Raw genomic sequence first — 18,157 nt, forward strand, 5'->3', positions numbered from 1 at the left:
TGAGCCTGCAAATAGGTGGGAAAATGTGGGATACAAATGTAACAAATAAATGGCCATGATCCACCTTCTCTCTGTCCCAGCACTATCTGGACAGTGCCAGGGTGGTCTGTATGAATTTTCAGCGGCACTATCTGGATAGTGCCAATGAAATTTCACTGATAGGGCAATTGTCTGTATAGCACTGCTGCTATGTGGATAAGTACTTCTGAATATTGGGCCTGTGGTGTTCATTTCTATTATTTCAACAGTAGAATTTCTAGGGCGAATGCATGTTCAAGAACTTATTGCCTGATAATGTGTGAAATTGTATCTGTAACCTTGGTGCTTCTCATGGCATGGGTGCTTGACCAGTTGTATCAGATAAGCCCACAAGGCAAGAAAAGTTTAAAAAAAAAAACGCTTGCTAAAATAACATTAGCAGAGTGTTGAGTGAGACCCTTTACCATCTGCAGACCTACTACTACTACTGCTTAACATTTCTATAGCGCTACTAGTGTTACGCAGCGCTGTACAAAATAAACAAAGAAGGACGGTCTCTGCTCAAATGAGCTTACAATCTAAAGAACGAAATGTCAAGTTGGGCAGTCTAGATTTCCTGGGTAGAGGTGTAGAGGTTAGGTGCCGAAGGCGACATTGAAGAGGTGGGCTTTAAGCAGAGATTTGAAGATGGGGAGGGAGGGGGCCTGACATATGGGCTCGGGGAGTTTGTTCCATGCGTGGAGTGAGGCGAGGCAGAAAGGGCGGAGCCTGGAGTTGGCGGTGGTGGAGAAGGGTACTGAAAGAAGGGATTTGTCTTGAGAGCGGAGGTTACGGGTAGGAACGTAAGGGGAGATGAGGGTTGAGAGGTAAGGAGGGGCTGCAGATCGAGTACATTTGTAGGTTAGTAGCAGAAGCTTGAATTGAATGCGGTACCTGATCGGAAGCCAATGAAGTGACTTGAGGAGAGGGGTGATGTGAGTGTATCGGTTCAGGCGGAAGATAAGACGTGCAGCAGAGTTCTGAACAGACTGAAGGGGGGATAGGTGGCTAAGTGGGAGACCAGTGAGGAGTAGGTTGCAGTAGTCAAGGCGAGAGGTGATGAGAGTTCGGGTGGTGTGCTCAGAGAGGAAAGGGCGGATTTTGCTAATGTTATAGAGGAAGAAGCGACAGGTCTTGGCTGTCTGCAGGATGTGCGCAGAGAAGGAGAGGGAGGAGTCGAAGATGACACCGAGGTTGCGGGCAGATGAGGGTGTTATCAACCGAGATAGAGAGTGGAGGTAGAGGAGAAGTGGGTTTGGGTGGGAAGACAAGAAGTTCAGACTTGGCCATGTTCAGTTTCAGGTGACAGTTGGACATCCAGGCAGCAATGTCGGATAACCAGGCCGATACTTTGGCTTGGGTTTTCGCAGTGATGTCAGGTGTGGAGAGATAAAGCTGGGTGTCGTCAGCATAAAGATGATACTGGAAGCCATGAGACGAGATCAGGGAGCCCAAGGAACAGGTGTAGATAGAGAAAAGAAGGGGTCCAAGGACAGAACTCTGAGGGACTCCAACAGAGAGCGGGATAGGGGTGGAGGAAGAGCCATGAGAGTGTACTCTGAAGGTACGATGTGAGAGATAAGAGGAGAACCAGGAGAGGACAGAGCCCTGGAACCCAAAAGAGGACAGTGTGTCAAGAAGTAAGTTGTGATAGTGTCAAAAGCGGCGGATAGGTCAAGGAGAATGAGGATGGAGTAATGACCTTTGGATTTGGCGAGGAACAGGTCATTACAGACTTTGGATAATGCCGTTTCTGTCGAGTGAAGTGGGCGAAAGCCAGATTGAAGTGGATCGAGGATGGTATGAGAGGTGAGAAAATCAATGCATCGGCTGTGAACGGCGCGTTCAAGTATTTTGGAGAGGAAGGGTAGGAGGGAGATGGGGCGGTAGTTGGAGGGACAGGTAGGGTCAAGTGAAGGTTTTTTGAGGAGAGGTGTGACAACAGCATGCTTGAAGGTGTCAGGGACAGTTGCGGTGGAGAGAGAGAGGTTGAGGATATGACAGATGGGGAGGGGTGATAGTAGGAGAGATGGTGATAAGTAAGTTGGTGGGGATGGGGTCTGAGGAACAGGTGGTGCATTTCGAGGAGGAGAGAAGATGGGCGGTTTCCTCTTCGGTGATATCAGGAAAAGTGGAGAAGGAGGCCTGGGTTGATTGGTTGAGGAAGTGGGTGATAGGATGAAGAGGAGGAGAAGGTTTAGTGGTAAATTCGAGGTTGATCTTCTGGACCTTGTCTCGGAAGTAGTCAGCCAGTGATTGAGGAGAGAGTGAGGGGGGGGGGGGTGGGAGCGGAGGGCACTTTGAGGAGGGAGTTGAGGGTGGCGAAGAGACGACGAGGGTTAGAGCTGAGGGAGTTAGTCAAGTGAGTGTAGTAGTCCTGTTTGGCGAGGAATAGGGAGGACTGGAAGGAGGATAGCATGAATTTGTAGTGAATGAAGTCAGTATGGGTGCGAGATTTCCTCCATAGGCGTTCAGCTGATTGGGAGCAGGAGTGAAGGTAACGGGTGCAAGGGTTAAGCCAGGGCTGGGGATTAGTGTGCCTTGTGGGACGGGAAACAGATGGTGCAAGGGTGTCTAGGGCGGAGGAGAGAGTGGCATTGTACTTGGAAACAGCCTTGTCGACGGACTCGGAGGACGTGATGGACGGGAGGAGGTCGGAGATACTAGCTGATAAGGTGGGGGGGTCAACAGCCTGGAGATTCCTGGAGGTAGTGGTTAGTGTTGGGCGGGACTGAGGGGGAGGGTGATGAAGTGTGAATGTGATCAGGTGATAGAAATGGGAAGAGCAGAGATTAGAGGGCGAGCAGGTAGAGAAGAGGACTAGATCAAGACAGTGACCAGATTTGTGAGTAGGGGTGGTGGAGCTCAGTTGGAGGTTGAAGGAGGAAGTTGGGGTGAGGAATTGAGAAGCGTATGAGTCGGATGGGTTATCAGTGTGTATGTTGAAGTCACCAAGAATGAGGGATGGGGATGAGGGCTCAAGAAAAACGGAGAGCCAGGCATCGAAATCAGTAAGGAAGGAAGGGAGGGACTTATCAGGGGGGCGGTAGATGACTGCAACTCCAAACAAGACCTCCAAACAAGTGGTGAGCCATCTCCCATAAATAACTTGCTTAGCCACGGATTCCACACACTACAGGGATCTTACCTTCATCTGTTTGATCATGGTACTGACAGTCTTTGAAGAAGAGCAATAGTGGTCCATCAGAAACACACAGCAGGGGCAAATCCTAAGTCTCTCTTATGCTTTTCCATGGCATAGAAAGGCATCCCCGAGCACTATGACATTGACAAATTAGCAATTGGTGGATCCAGCGAAAGTGCGTCATTGGAAGATACTGTTTCTACCAGCCAAAACCTTTCTAAGGAAAAAGGGCTTGCCTGAGCTTGACATTAGCTGCACCCCCTGCTGATGCAATGCCATCAAGTCGTCAAGAGGTGGAGTCAAACAGGCCACATCAAAAAGGAGAGGATCCATGAGCAAAGATCCTCCTTGAAGGCAAACACTGCTCCACTGGTCACTCTACTTTCAGGGCTTCTGGCAAGCACTTCTCCAAGTCTAAACACAGTGCTACTTTAACTTGAAGAGCAGATATGCATCTCATGGTGTAGGTGGCCACAACAAATTGTACAATTGCTTAACCAGCCAGACAGTACTTAATGGTATGGGTGTTTTGTTTTTTTTCAGCCCAGTGAAGTTGGATCAGCTGTCTCTCTGCTTCTTAGTTTCTCCTTTTTCTATAATTCACTGGTCTTATTGGTTGTAGTTCCTTTCCAGTTATTTTATTGTATTATTTTATTGTGAACCAGCTTGCCTTTTGAAAATGTGGTATATTACATTTTAATAAACTGAACTAAACAGTAAAAATAAAAATGTCCTAGGGATTGCATGTGTGAGTGGGTCCTGTGTTATAGGGATTGTAAAAATGTATCATGGGCCTTGAAGGTTAACAGAATTGGGAGGGAGGGTGTAAGTGTAGAAGTTTTTGGAGCTACATAAAACATTTGTAATACCAATATGAATAAGTTAAACAAAGTAAGTTAATGATATTGTGTGAGTGCTGGAATCTGAGAGAGATGGTAGCATCTTACACTTCTGTAGTAATTTTTAAATTTTATTGAGAACTAGTAAGAAATGCCCGTTTCGGGAAAAAATGAAATGGGCGCTAGCAGGGTAATCCCCTCCCCCCCCACCGTCCCTCCCTTCTGAGTTCCACCCCCCCCTCTCCCTCCGTCCCTCACTGACTTGGTTGCGAGTTTGTGATGAAAGTTCGCAGCGCTCTCCCCGCTGCTGTCACTGAATCTCTGGAACTCGTGCGTTGTGCCTTCGCCGCCCCGCCCTCCATGTTATCGCATTTTGACGCGAGGGTGGAGCTACAGTGACTGCAGGCCAAACCGGATATCTCGGGTGCCTCATCCGGCTTGAGGCTTCATTGGAACATTGGAGGTGCCTTTTATATATATAGATGATGTGGAATTATTCACTGATACAACTATAGGAAGAGGTTGCATGTACTATGCATACAGTATGCTAGTTAATAACCTATTAAATGAAAGGAAGGATGTTTACAGGAGCAGGAAGGATTATACAGAAATATGTGCAATAAATGAGGAGATGAGACTGAAAAGTGACTGAGTAGAAGAAAAATGGGGTGGTGAGCTGTCTCTTTAGGACTGCTGCTAGTAGTCTAGGACATTGTTTTGTAGATGTATTATGCTGTTAGGAAGTTCTGTGTGGGAGGAAGGGTTTGATAGCGATTATTCTTCCAAGTGTTCTGAATGTAGTTTGTGGGGCCAAGTGTTTTAAGTTCAGTCACTGGACTTAATGATGTCCCAGGCAAGGCTTGCCTTTGGAGTCTCCCCACCCATTGTGCTTGCAAACTTACTGAAAAAGTTGTTTTTTTTTTTTTTTCTTTTTAATGGTCTGTCCCCCTTTCTGTAAGGTATGTAAGGCAGTTGCTGGTCTTGCCTGCCCCTGTTTGTTCTAAGGTAATTTGATAGCTTTAATTTATTCCAGAAGGATTTGGTTGCAGAAATCACAAAAGATCGGTACATGTAGATTACTGGTGTTAAATTGATGTCTTAGGGGGCTGTTTTACAAAGCTGTGCTAAAAATGCAGGTCACTATTGTATATTGGCAATAATGGCCATGCACCAATTTTTCCATTAGTGTGTGACCATTAGCACTTGAGCCCTTAACTACATCTGTTTTCTAGGTGATAAGGGCCAATGGGTTAGCACACTGCAGTACCAATGCGCTAAGCCATTTGAAGCGCTAAATCCGCCCACTGTCTGTCCCGAAACATGCCCCAGCACTAAAAAATAAAAATTATTATTTAGCGCATACATGCCAGAACTACAGATGGACACCTCAGCGCTCTGCAGTAGGCATTTTTAACTTGCAGTAAGCGCATTAATGCTTACTTCAGTTTTGTAAAAGTGCCCCTTAAAGATGAGGATGTGTACTGTGGTGATAGTATTCTCCAAAATAATTTATATACAAATTGTATACAAACAAGTTATGACATGTACTCAAAATAATAGAATTTCTGCCAAAGCCCTTCCTTAAACAGAATAGGAGCTTTATTGAAATAGGATACCTGTGGCATCAATTACCTCACCATACTCAGTTGTATTTGTAATGGGCATTTTGTATTTTGGTATAGTCCATACCCGGAAAGCTGCTTCTGCCTCTTCTACGGAACCGGAGTATCTATGCAAGTGGATGGGTCTCCCGTATGCTGAATCCAGCTGGGAGGATGGGGCACTGATTGGCAAGAAGTTCCAGCACTGTATCAACAGCTTTCTCAACCGAGACAACACCAAAACCACTCCAACCCGTGAATGCAAGGTCCTTACTTCAGGCTGTTTTCACATACTTTCATGTATTAGGATATTTTACTACTCGGCCTTGGATTGACTTGTAGTTTTCAGTCCATATTGGTAGAACATGACACATTTTTACTTTATAAATGAATACAGCTATGTGTATTGGGTTCTGAAATAAGTTAATATAAGGCTAAGAAAGCTGTGTGCACAAGGAAAAATTAGGCCTTACCTACTAATTTTCTTTCCTTTAGACCCTCCAGACTGGTCAAGATGCTTGGTTTATGCATGCCTACCAGCAGAGGGAGACTGAGAACACCTGACTCTGAGAACTGAATTTCCTCCCTGTGCAGACCCCAGCCAGTCAGTATTTCACTAACAAAGAAGAATAACAGGCAGAAACCCGCCGGCTGTACTCAATACCAGGGAATAAAAACAAGAATTGTTTCTCAAAGACAGGCACAAAACTGTACCTGTTGGTTCATATGGTCACATGCATACTGTGACCATAGAGACTCTTTATAGAAATGTGGGGGTTTTTTTTGTTTTGTTTTGTATAGCAAACAAACAACCACAGCAACTCTGAACCCAAAGAACACAACCACAATAACCACGGCAAACCACCCAACGCCGGCTACAGCAATCTTCACAAAAAATACGAAGGGTAGGTTCTTGACCGGTCTGGAGGGTCTAAAGGAAAGAAAATTTGCAGGTAAGTCCTAATTTCTCCTTCCTTCGCAACCCTCCAGACCGGTCCAGATGCTTGGGAAGTACCAAAGCAGTAACCACTAAGGGCAGAACCTCCAAAGACCGGAGGACAAAACTGCTGCTCCAAAACCTGCATCCTGTGTGGCAAGCACAATCCACTCTGAAAGAATGCGTGATGACCACACCATCACTCTACAAATGTCCTGCAATGGAATCTGACTGCTCTCAGCTCAGAAAGCAGCGATACCTCATGTGAAATGCGCTGAGGGCCTCTGGAACTTGGACAATCCTGGAGAAGAGCAATGGCTTCCTTCAGCCACCGCGCGATGGTCGCCTTGGAAGCAGCTGCCCCCTTTTTAGGTCCACCAAAAAGGACAGCCTGTCCGTGAGGCGAAATTAATCAGTTCTCCACAAATAATGTTTCAACACTGTTCACATCTAAGTGTGCCAGCCGAAGCTGGGATGATCACCTGTCACATCCCCAAGAACAGGCAAAAGAAATGACCTGGTTCACATGAAAGTCTGAAACCACATTGAGTAAAAAAAGAAGGAACTAGTCATAGGGCCACCTTCTCCTGTGAAAACAGCAAGAAAGGCACCCTACAGGACAAAGCCTGCAGCTCCGAAATCCTGCGGGCCGAGGAGATAGCCACCATGAGAATGGAGCTGGGTCAAGCATCATGTTTGGACCCTGAAAGAGCAGGGCGTTTGCTTCCTGAAGGTACACAGGGCCTTTCCAACCGCCAGACGCATTAGATCTCTGTACCACAGACTCCACAGCCAATCTGGGGCAACAAGAATCACCAGACCGAAATGCAACTCCCAAGTTCTGGTTTACCCAACCCACAGGCGACCACGGAGGAAAAATGTACAGAAGAACTAGAGCTGGCCACTGAAGGATCAATGCATCTGTTCCCTCAGAACACGTATCCTTCAGACAACTGAAAAACCACGGCACTTGCACATTGCTGGACGTCACCATGGGGTCCACAACCGGCCTGCCTCACGTCAGCACTATACGCTTGAAGGCCAGCTTGACCAGCGACCACGCCCCCAGATCCAAAGTTTACCTGCTGAGAAAGTCCACTTGGACATTGTCCAAATTTGCCACGTGATGCTGAGAGGTGCCACAGATTAACCTCCCCCCATGTAGCAGCAGTGCCATCTCCGCCACAGGCTTACTTCTCGTACCGACTTGCCGATTGACATAGACAACGACTGTGGCGTTGTCAGAGAGTACTTGGACAGCTTTGCCCTCTAGGAGGAAGCCATAGTGTTCCAAAGCCAGGTGGATTGCACTGGTCTCCAATCTTTTGATCGACCACTGTGACTCCAACTCTGACTAGTGACCCTGTGCTACCTGACTGAGGCAATGTGCACCCCAGTCCAGAAGACTGGCATCCACAATGACTACAATCCAATCTGGAGGATCCAATGCTACCCTGTTCTCCAAATTGGCAGTGTAGAACCACCATTGCAGGCTGCGTCTCTGCTCACCCCAAGAGGTAACTGTACCTCCAGGGTCCTGTTCCTGAGGAGACCAGTGGGAAGAGAGCACTGCAATGTCCGCATATGAGCCTGGGCCCAGGGAACTATCTCCAGTATAGCAGCCATTGATCCCGACACCTGAAAGTCCCATGCCCTGGGGTCTCGCACTGAGAGAAGAGCACGAATCTGCCCTTGAAGCTTGTCGATCCGGGCTGTGGGCAGATAAACTCGACCCACCTGAGTGTCGAACTGGACCCCCAAATATTCCAGGTACTGAGAGGGCCAAAGCTGACTCCAGAAACTGCACCACCCGAACAGTCATACGTTCGCGCTCTTGCCGAGATTTCACCTGAATCATCCAGTTGTCCAAATAAGGATGCACCAGGACCTCATCCTTGCAAAGAGCTGCTGCCACCACCACCATCACTTTGGAAAACGTGTGAGGCACTGTTGCAAGCCAAAGCGGGGGAGCACAAAATTTAAAATACTCTCCCAAAATGCAAAAACCGCTGATGCGACTGCTGAATAGGGATGTGGAGATACATCTTCGTGAGATCCAAAGAAGTGAGGAGCTCTCCTTTCCGAACCGTGTCAATCACTGATCACAGAGTCTTTGTACGAAAAGAGGGAACCTTCAAAAATCCGTTAACCCATTTGAGGTCCAGAATCAGCTGAAAAGTGCCTTCCTTTTTGGGAACCATGAGTAACTTCCCAGTCTTTTCTCTGCATTGGGCACCAGAACTACTGCCCTCAACTGAATGAAACGGCGCAGTGTGTCCTTTATTGGCTTGTGACTGGGAGACTCCAAAAATAGGACGCCCGAACTCCAGCATATACCTGTCTCGAATCACCTCCAGGACCTACTGGAACACTGTTACCTGGATCCACCTCTGGTAATATTTCCGCAAACAAGCGCCCACCGGCACCAGAGGAAGGACCCCAACACCTTAATTGGGAAGCACGAGCTGATCCGGCAATACCCAAGTCTGAGTCATGGCTGCCCTGAAAGGATTGCATCCGCTGGAAGAAACGACCCCACTGGGTCCCACTAAACCTGCCCGGGCGATAACGTGTGACATCTCTAAAATGCTCACAAGACACGCCCTGAGCACCTACATTAGGCTTGTCCTTGGGCAAGTGGAGAACATCAAGACTGAAAGCCATGCGTGACCTTATATTCGTAATCCCCACTTGCCGCTTTATGCAGACAAAGACATAAACACATAGAAATTCAAAACATCCTGTTCACCTTATTTTTGTTTTTGAACCCCCTCCCCCGTGCAGACACCTCCTACTTCCCCCAACCCCTCCCCTCTACCAACCCCTCCCACCCATTCCAGGAGTAACTTGAGACCCCGAAGACAACACTTCATAGAGTTGCCACAGAGATCTGTACGCCTGGCCGCGCTTCTGCCCAGATGACTTAAGTCTTTCCCTCTCCCAGTGAGCCATCTGGATCATCTTTACCGTCCAATGATGTACAGTCGGTGGGTCTTCCGCTACCCAGTTCACTAGTATAGTTTTCCTAGCCAGCATTAATGCCACACACACAAAACGCCCCTGAGAGGGAGATAACCCCTGCTCACTCAATTGTGACTCATCTCCCAAGAGCAACACCCTATAGAACCATTCAACTGGAACGTCTAGCATACACTCTAGAGCCCCCAGCACACCCAACCAAAAAGTACGCAGTTTCGTGCATTCCAGAAAAGTATGAACTAGTGTACCCACTCTATATTTACAGTGCATACATTTATCATCCTCCCAAATACCCATTTGTTTTCCCCTATCCAGGCACCATGTAATAACTTGAATTGCATTTCTTTTAAGTTTGCACTGGGAATCGTTTAAAAAAACCCACGTAAAATATTTTGAAAGCATCTCCACCGTAATCTCTTCCCCCAGCTGCTCCCCCCACCACTTGGTTAAGTCAGCAAAAAAAGATGCCTCTCTCTGTTCCCTACCTAAGGCAGTGGTGTGCTGGAGCCGGCTCGCACCGGCTCGCGAGCCGGTTGTTGAAAACAGTGAGCCGGCTCTGGCTCTCCTCCCTCCCTCCCTCACCGACCGCTTGTTCTCCGAATTCTTCGGGGCAGGCAGTCTTGCCTGCCCGCTTCCAGTGCTGACTGTCCCCCGCTGCCGGTTTGCGCTTTAAAAATGGCCGCCGAGACTTCCAGAGGCGGCCTCGCGAGACTTCTGCTGAAATCTCGGCGGCCATTTTGAAGCGCGAATCGGCAGCGGGGGGCAGTCAGCGCTGGAAGCGAGCAGGCAAGACTGCCTGCCCCGAAGAATTTGAAGAACAAGCGGTTGGTGAGGGACCAGATCGGGAGGGGGTAAGGGACCGGATCGGGAGGGAGGGAGAAGAATTCGCCAAACAACTCGGGAGGGGGTGGCAGGGGGGATAAGGGAGTCGCTGCTGGGCATGGGTGGATGGAGGGCAGGGGAGAGGAGGGTCACTGCTGGACATGGGTGCATGCAGGGCAGAGAAGAGGAGGGTCACTGCTGGACATGGGTTCATGCAGGGCATGGGAGAGGAGGGTCACTGCTGGACATGGGTGCATGCAGGGCAGGGGAGAGGAGGGTCACTGCTGGACATGGGTGCATGCAGGGCTGGGGAGAGGAGGGTCACTGCTGGACATGGGTGAATGGAGGACAGGGGAAAGGAGGGTCAGGGCTGGGGAGAGGAGGGTCACTGCTGAACATGGGTGCATGCAGGGAGAGGAGGGGAGAGAGAAGAAATGCTGGACGTGGATGGAGGGGAGAGAAGAGTGAGAAAGGAGATGAGGGAAAAGGAAGAGAGAAAAACTGCACATGGGTGAAGAAAATAGGCAGAAGCTGAGGACCAGAAATGAAGAGGAAAGGAATAAATGGAAAGGAAGCCCAGGAAACGGCGTTAAGCGGACAGATAGCAGCAGAATCGGATACTGGGCCAGCATGATCAGAAAAACAGTCACCAGACAACAAAGGTAGAAAAAAAATCATTTTATTTTCATTATAGCATTTGGAATATGCTCAATTTGAGAATCAGGTGCTCAACATTAAAAATTTATATTTATTTACGGCATTTTATCACACATTAAACATGAATTAGATTGGAACCTAGGATCATTTAATTTTTTTTCCTGGAGGAATGCATTCCCACCCCCTCCACCCCCCCGGGTCTCTCCCCGGCTATAGCCAGCTCTGCAATTTTGGGGGGCGCAGAGGGGGACCGGGGAGAGAGCCTGTTGTTAAACATTTACCCAGCACACCACTGACCTAGGGCATACCAAACTGCAAGCTTATTTGCCTGTGCGGGGACCTGGCAAGAGATCTTATCCAGCCGGGAAACGGTTGGGCCACATGTTCTCATGGAGGTTAATGTCGCACAGTAATGCCTCCATTGTAAAAAGGGCAAAACATCTGCGCGTACCAGACTCCAGCTTTCCTGTGCGTTCTCGAAAGTAGGAAAGGAATCCCCCCCAGGGGTTGTAAAGTGTCCCACGTACCGACAGCCTTTTCGTGCCCAACCCTTAAACCGCGTCACTCCCTGCCCCGCCGGGAAGTGGGGATTATCAACCACTGCTAAGAAAGGAGAAGGGCCCGACACTTCCCCCCATACCCCCTCTCCACAAGACCCAAGCTCGCCTTAGTGGACGAAGCAGGGGATGCAGACCCCCCTCCTCCTCGCCGGCAACTGCAGAAGATTGAAAGCCGAGTATGGGAGAGAACCATTCTCCCAAATAGATTACGGTGCAAATCTAGAGGCCCCCGACTGCAGCTCATGAATCCACCTGAGCAAAGCTGCCACATTATACAAACGGAGATCTGGCAAGTTTAACCCCCCCCCCCCCCCCCCCCCGGGCTCTAGACAGTGTAAGCTTGACAAACCCAATTGTAGCCCTCCGTCCTGCCCAGAGAAAGGTCCCTATGAACCCTTTGTAAAAAAGTTCATCTCTTTTCGTAATCCAGAGAGGCAACATCTGTAAGGAGTACAGTATCTTTGGTAACATGATCATTTTGACTAGCACTACTCTACCTAGCAATGAGAGCGGTAGATCTCACCATCTAGCTTTAAGGCTATCCAACTTGTCCTGTATGTTCCTACGGTACATCACTCTCAAGTCTCTGTGGAGGTACACTCCCAGGTACTTTAAAGTGCCTGGAGACCATGCAAGGGGAAATGTTGGCAGCTGCTGGCATGTGCACGGTAATGAGACAGATAAAGCCTCTGATTTATCGAAGTTGATCCGCAACCCTGAGAAGGACCCAAAATGCAAAAGCAAGGATATCAAATTAGGAACAGACTCAGTGGCTCTATCTAAGTAAATAAGCATATCATCGGCAAACAAGTTAATTTTAAATTCCTGGGATCCCACCTTGAGGCCCTGGACTTTATCGGTCTGCCTGATTTTAATAGCAAAAGGTTCAGGCGATAGCACAAATAGTATAGGCGAGAGCGGGCAGCCTTGTCGCGTGCCTTGTTCCAGAGTGAAATCTGGGGATAGTGCTCCATTTATCAAAATCTGAGCTGTAGGGTTGTTATACAAAGATTGAACACCTCCCAGAAATTCTCCCATAATCCCAAATTGAGGAAGCACCCAAAACAAGTAATCCCACAGGATCTTATCGAAGGCTTTCTCTGCATCTAGGCTTGTAATAATAGCATCGCCTGGGATACCCTCCAACTTCTGTAGAACCGTCAGAGCCCGTAGGACATTAGAAGGAGCGTACCTGCCCGGCACAAAACCCGCTTGGTCCGTATGTATTAGTGCAGGTAGGAATTTTCCTAGCCTATGAGCCAGGATATTCACAAAAAGTTTTATGTCTTGATTAAGAAGCGAAATCGGATGATAAGAACCCAACAGCTCTGCGTCTCTCCTGGGCTTAGGAAGCACTGCAATATGAGCATGCGTCAGTGCTCCCCCCGCCTCACCCATAGTACATAAATGGTGACAGAGCTCCTGAATGGGAGGACAGATCTTCGTACCCAGGATCTTGTAGAACTCGGGCCCAGGCGCCTTTGGTAGCTTTAAGCGTTGAATCGCTTGGCGTATCTCCGCCTCGTAACAGAAGCATTTAAAGCAGCCCGCTGTTCCTGTGACAGCTGAAGAAGGCCTAGGCCCTGAAAAAAAGACTTTATTTGCCCCCTGTCAGTCTCACCTTTATCGTACAATGCCTTATAGAACTTCACAGACTCATTCTGTATGCCCTCTACTGCTGTTACCACTCTGCCCTCTGACGATCGAACCTGAGCTATAATCTGTTTTACCCTTCTGCTCCTGACCAAAGTGGCTATCAGCTTCCCCACTTTGTTTCCCCATTGGTAGAAGCTATACTTATATGTGTGGATGTCCTGGGGTGCTCTAGCATTCAGAAGGTCATTAATCTGCCTACGTATGGAATAATAATCCCATTTCACCCCCTCATCTCTGGTGAAAATATGCCTCCCTCTCAGTTGCTGTAGCTGGTTGGACAAAGTCACCAATTTGTGATTCCGCTCTCTACGAGTTTTTGCTACGTATGCCAAGATGTGCCCCCGTAACACTGCCTTACCCGCTTCCCAATAAGTAATAGGGTCAACCGACTCAGGGTCATTGTCGAGGAGATAATTGTCCCACATCTGCGACAAGAAAGAATGAAACTTCAGGTCTAAGTACAATGTGGGATTCATGCGCCACAGCTGCGCCTCTCCTCCCTGCTGCCAGCGCACATCTACCCATATCAGGCAATGATCTGAGACCGCTTCATCCACAATATTGGCCACAACCGCCCTCGAAAGGAGAGAGGGATCTAAGAGCAGATAATCAAGCCTTGCATGTACGCCATGCACCTTGGAGAAGAAAGTGTAGTCATGAGATTCTGGATGTAATAACCTCCAAATATCTAGCAACCCCAGTTCACGCATCAGAAAATTCACCCCCCTATCTTTCCAAACCAAAGATCTTGTTTTTGCTGGTTTACAATCTATCAAAGGGTCTGCTATGATGTTGAAATCCCCTCCCATCATCAGCTGGTAACCACTGACTGACACCAGCTGCGTGAGGAGGCCAGAAAAAAAAGTGAGCATACACATTTGGTACATATACGGAGCAAAGAGCAACCTTCTGACCCACTACCTCTCCCAACCACAAAACATATTGGCCCTCTGGGACTTGGACCAGTTTGTGCATACTAACATGATGCTTCTTGTGAAACAAAATAACACCCCCCCTCTGTCTGCTGTTAAAAGACGAAGAAACTAGCTCCCCCACCCAACTTCGCTTTAATTTTAGATGTTCCACTTGCGAGAGATGCGTCTCCTGCAATAATAGTACATCCATTTTCATCTTAGAGCAATAAGACAAAATCTTGGTACGCTTTATAGGAGAGTGAATCCCATCCACATTCAATGACCCAAATCTCAAGTTACTCATATGGTAAAGAGACACCAGACCTCATGCAAGCTAATAGAAATTCCGAGGCAGTGTCCCAGCTCACCGCCCCCCTCCTCCCCTGCCCCAAAGAACATTGCCCATCCTGCCTGATACTCCCCAATGGAATCCCCCAGCCTCCAGAAGTGATGCCCCAGCCCAGTACCTCTCAACCTTGCACCCCCCCATGCTCCCCCAATCTCCAGCCTCCTCCTCCCTCCCTACACAGACATTCATTGAAGAACACTTACATCCCCCACTCATACACCCAAAGCTCTTCCTCCCCACATATCCCCACCCTCTCCCCTTACTACAGTCAACCAAACTTATTCCATCTCCCAGCCTCCCCCCGCCCATCCCTCCCTCCCCTTCAAACATCACCACCAAAATCTCCGTCCCAGCAGATTACATTACATTGTTGTAACCCTCAAAGCAACCATGAAATTATACAAGCTATAGCACATAGCATGCTGTAATAAACATACTTAAGTGTGAACCCACCTAAGTGCACAGTTACATTGATACAGAGATGCATGGGGTGCACATATGGATAAAGTTATAAATACATATATAAACAAGGATATGGGCAGAGCGCCTGATGAGCCCAACATGCAACTCCTGAATCCCTAGAAATCAAAGAAGCAGAGGGTGGAATATGAAACATAACAATCCTTCATTCTAGTGTTTAAGGCTGTCAGTAGTTCTGCCACACCACCTCTGGAAGGGTCCCCATGCGCTCTCCATCCTACCGAAAAGATTACATCCTGCTCACACTAGAGAGACCCGATTGTATCCACTGTGCACTCTCAGAGCGAGTATCACGCTGCCATGCAGGGAACAGCACATCCACAAAGCAAAGCCATTCTGAAGTTAGCAAACACTTCCATACTCCAACTAACAGTAACTTGCATTTTTAAATAGACGTGGGTAATCAAGCGAATTTCCCACTGCCACATGTTCCTCACTCATTCTAATGTAGCTTTTCCATAAAGATCGAAGCTGTTCCGGATTCTCCATGAACAAACGTTCCCTTCATGTATCACCTGCACCTTTGCAGGGTATTGCAAGAGAACTTCACCCCCTTGTTATATAGTTGAGAACAGTATGGCGACAAGCGCCGGCGAGCTCCGACACTCTGGGTGAAAAATCCTGGAACACCACCACAGCTCCATGGTACGCCAGGTTCCTGCACCTGACGGAATTTGACATCAACTGAGCCTTATCAGCATAGTTGAGAATGCGGGCGACAATCACAGGGCGCGGTCTGCCATGTTCTTTTAGTACTCCCATGCGGTGCACCCTCTCGGCCCTCAACCTCTGCCCCTCATCTCGAGGCCCAGCTCCCAAGGCAACCACGACTCCACCAAATCCACAGTTCCTTTTCTTTCAGCTTCTGGCACCCCCACCAGCCTGATGTATTTCGCCGACTCCCTATTTCTCATGGTCTTCCACTTTATCTTCTAGAACTTTGCACCTCTCTCCAGCGCAATCAGCTGAGAGCTCATACTGGTCGTGAGATCCTCTCCTCCGCTTGCCTGTATGCGGTTTGCCTTGCGCTGTCAGGTTCTCTTTTAATTCATCCATGAAGGCATGCAATGTCGACAATTTGTCGTCTAACACAGTCGCCATATGTTTTATGATCTCCTTAATCGCCACTTCCTGCAGCGCAATCACTGGGGGAGCCTGAGTTTGTCTCCCCTGCCTGTTCCTGCCCGGTCGCCATCTTGGCCGCATGATGCGCAACGCATCTCTTCTGTGCTCGCAGGGTCTTTGCTGGCATGCCCACAGTACCACACTCAATCGCTTCCTCAGCCTTCCAAACGGCTCTGTGGATGTTCACCAACACTCGCAGGCAGGTAAATAGGATCCAAAACGGGGTGGGGAAGCAGAAATAAAGCTGTTTTTTGTAGCAGGGGCGAGGAGAGCAGCCGTGAGACCTCCGCTCAGGTTCCAGCCATCACTGACCCCATTGAAGGCCCATTCTACCGGGCTTTGGTGGCTTTGTGGGTGGAGCATTCATTAGTTTCTCCAGTGGAAATTTGTAAGTCTACAGCCTGGTCTATCTCTATGCTCTTCGTTCATTTACGCACCACTATCGCCCATGTGTTGCTCCTCAGGATGCTTGGTTGGAGCCAGAGTGTTGACAGGGGCTCCATGGGTCCCACCCACTGATGGTTGCTGCTCTTTTTCGGGACTCTACAAAACAAAATAGACACGGGTGTGTCGGGATTCAGCCCTGTACCAGCCTTCTTGCAGGTGGTAAGGGCTAGTGTATCCTGTTCGTTCTATTGCAGCAGCAGTGCAGACAGCCCGGTCATGGGATCGAGGTGGTGAAATTGGATTGGAGATTTTGATTTCCTTTTGGAGTGTTTTCTCTTGTTGCTTAGTCTGTGGGTCATCGGCTTTGCTAGACATAGAGTGTTTCCTGAGGACTGCACAGCCCACTTATAGGCTCACTTGAAGCTCAGCTTGTTCTCAGTTTCCATCTGCTGGTCGGAGTGCATAACTCATCTGTGCCGGTCTAGAGGACTAAGGAAAACCAATTAGCAGGTAAGATCTAATTGCTCCTTTCTATTTCCTGCTGAGCCTTTCAGAATTGGAGTAAGCAGAATTGTACCCTTTTCAACAAGAAACAAAACACTGTGATAACATTAATTGCACAAAATTGTGTGAGCACTATCACAAATTCAGTAGAGGCTTCTTTTAGTAAAAAAACTGAGGCAGCCATCTAGACAGGAGGATGAGGAATATTTCAACAAACATGATTTAACTGTAGTGGAAGACCAACCTCTATCAGCTATTATTCCTTTCTCCTCTGCATATAAATATATTTAAAAATCTTCAGTTTTTTTTTTCATAGATGGTAAATGTTGTCAACTATTTTTCCCTGAAATATTGTGCCAATTCTTCATTTGTTGTCAGTAAATCCTGTATATTACATAAATTATTTCCCAAATAATAAAGCTTTTTGGAGTCTAAAAGGTCCTGTCCTATATAAGAAGCATAATACTCTTGTTTAGCTAATTTAATTTTACCTTTATGTTCATTTATTGAGGAACTCTATGCTCTCTTATTATCTTGGGTTATATCTTTTTGGTAACCACCTACGTCATCTTTAGCTTCCAAAACATCAGACAAACTAAGGAGATTTCTTTTTTTATTTATTATTTATGACATTTGTATCCCACATTATCCCCCAAACAAGCTTGAGTTCAGTGTGGCTTACAGTTTAAATTAAAAATACAGAGTTTGAATTTCAACAGTAGTGAAGTAGTATGAGGCTGAGATTAGCAAATAAACTACAAATAGTGTACATATTGATAGATTTGCAATACAGAAAAGAGACAGATTATCAACTGGTTTTTGTTAACTAATGTAATGAATTGGTGAAAAAATGAGTTTTTATCAATTTTCGGAATTGAAGTAGTTAGGATGAGTCTAATAGGTTTAGGAAGGGAGTTCCAACATTTGGTTCCAATATAGGTGAAATCAGCAGAAAGTACGGATTTATATACCAACGTTTTTAAAAGTTGGTGGACGAAGTATGAGGGTCCCTGGCTCCAAGGAAAGCTTTATGTGAAGATATTTCTATTAAATGGTTCATATAATCTGGAGCCAGTCAATGCAGTATCTGGAATATAAAGGTCCATAGCTTGAACGAGATCCTGGCTTTAATGGGGAGCCAACATAATCTAATTAATAAAGGAGTGGCTCTCTCAGACTGAGGT

At 47.5% G+C, this 18,157-nt stretch overlaps 1 protein-coding gene across 1 annotated transcript in view; it reads left to right on the forward strand.

Annotated features, from left to right (window-relative positions):
* CHD2 (chromodomain helicase DNA binding protein 2) overlaps positions 1–18,157 on the forward strand; it is a 434,678-nt gene that overhangs the window by 247,289 nt on the left and 169,232 nt on the right. The window contains 1 exon segment of the mRNA XM_030189719.1: positions 5,685–5,869. Within this exon segment, the coding sequence (XP_030045579.1) occupies positions 5,685–5,869 (185 nt within the window).

The sequence above is a fragment of the Microcaecilia unicolor genome, chromosome 1, assembly GCF_901765095.1.
Source record: "Microcaecilia unicolor chromosome 1, aMicUni1.1, whole genome shotgun sequence".
NCBI lineage: Eukaryota > Metazoa > Chordata > Amphibia > Gymnophiona > Siphonopidae > Microcaecilia > Microcaecilia unicolor.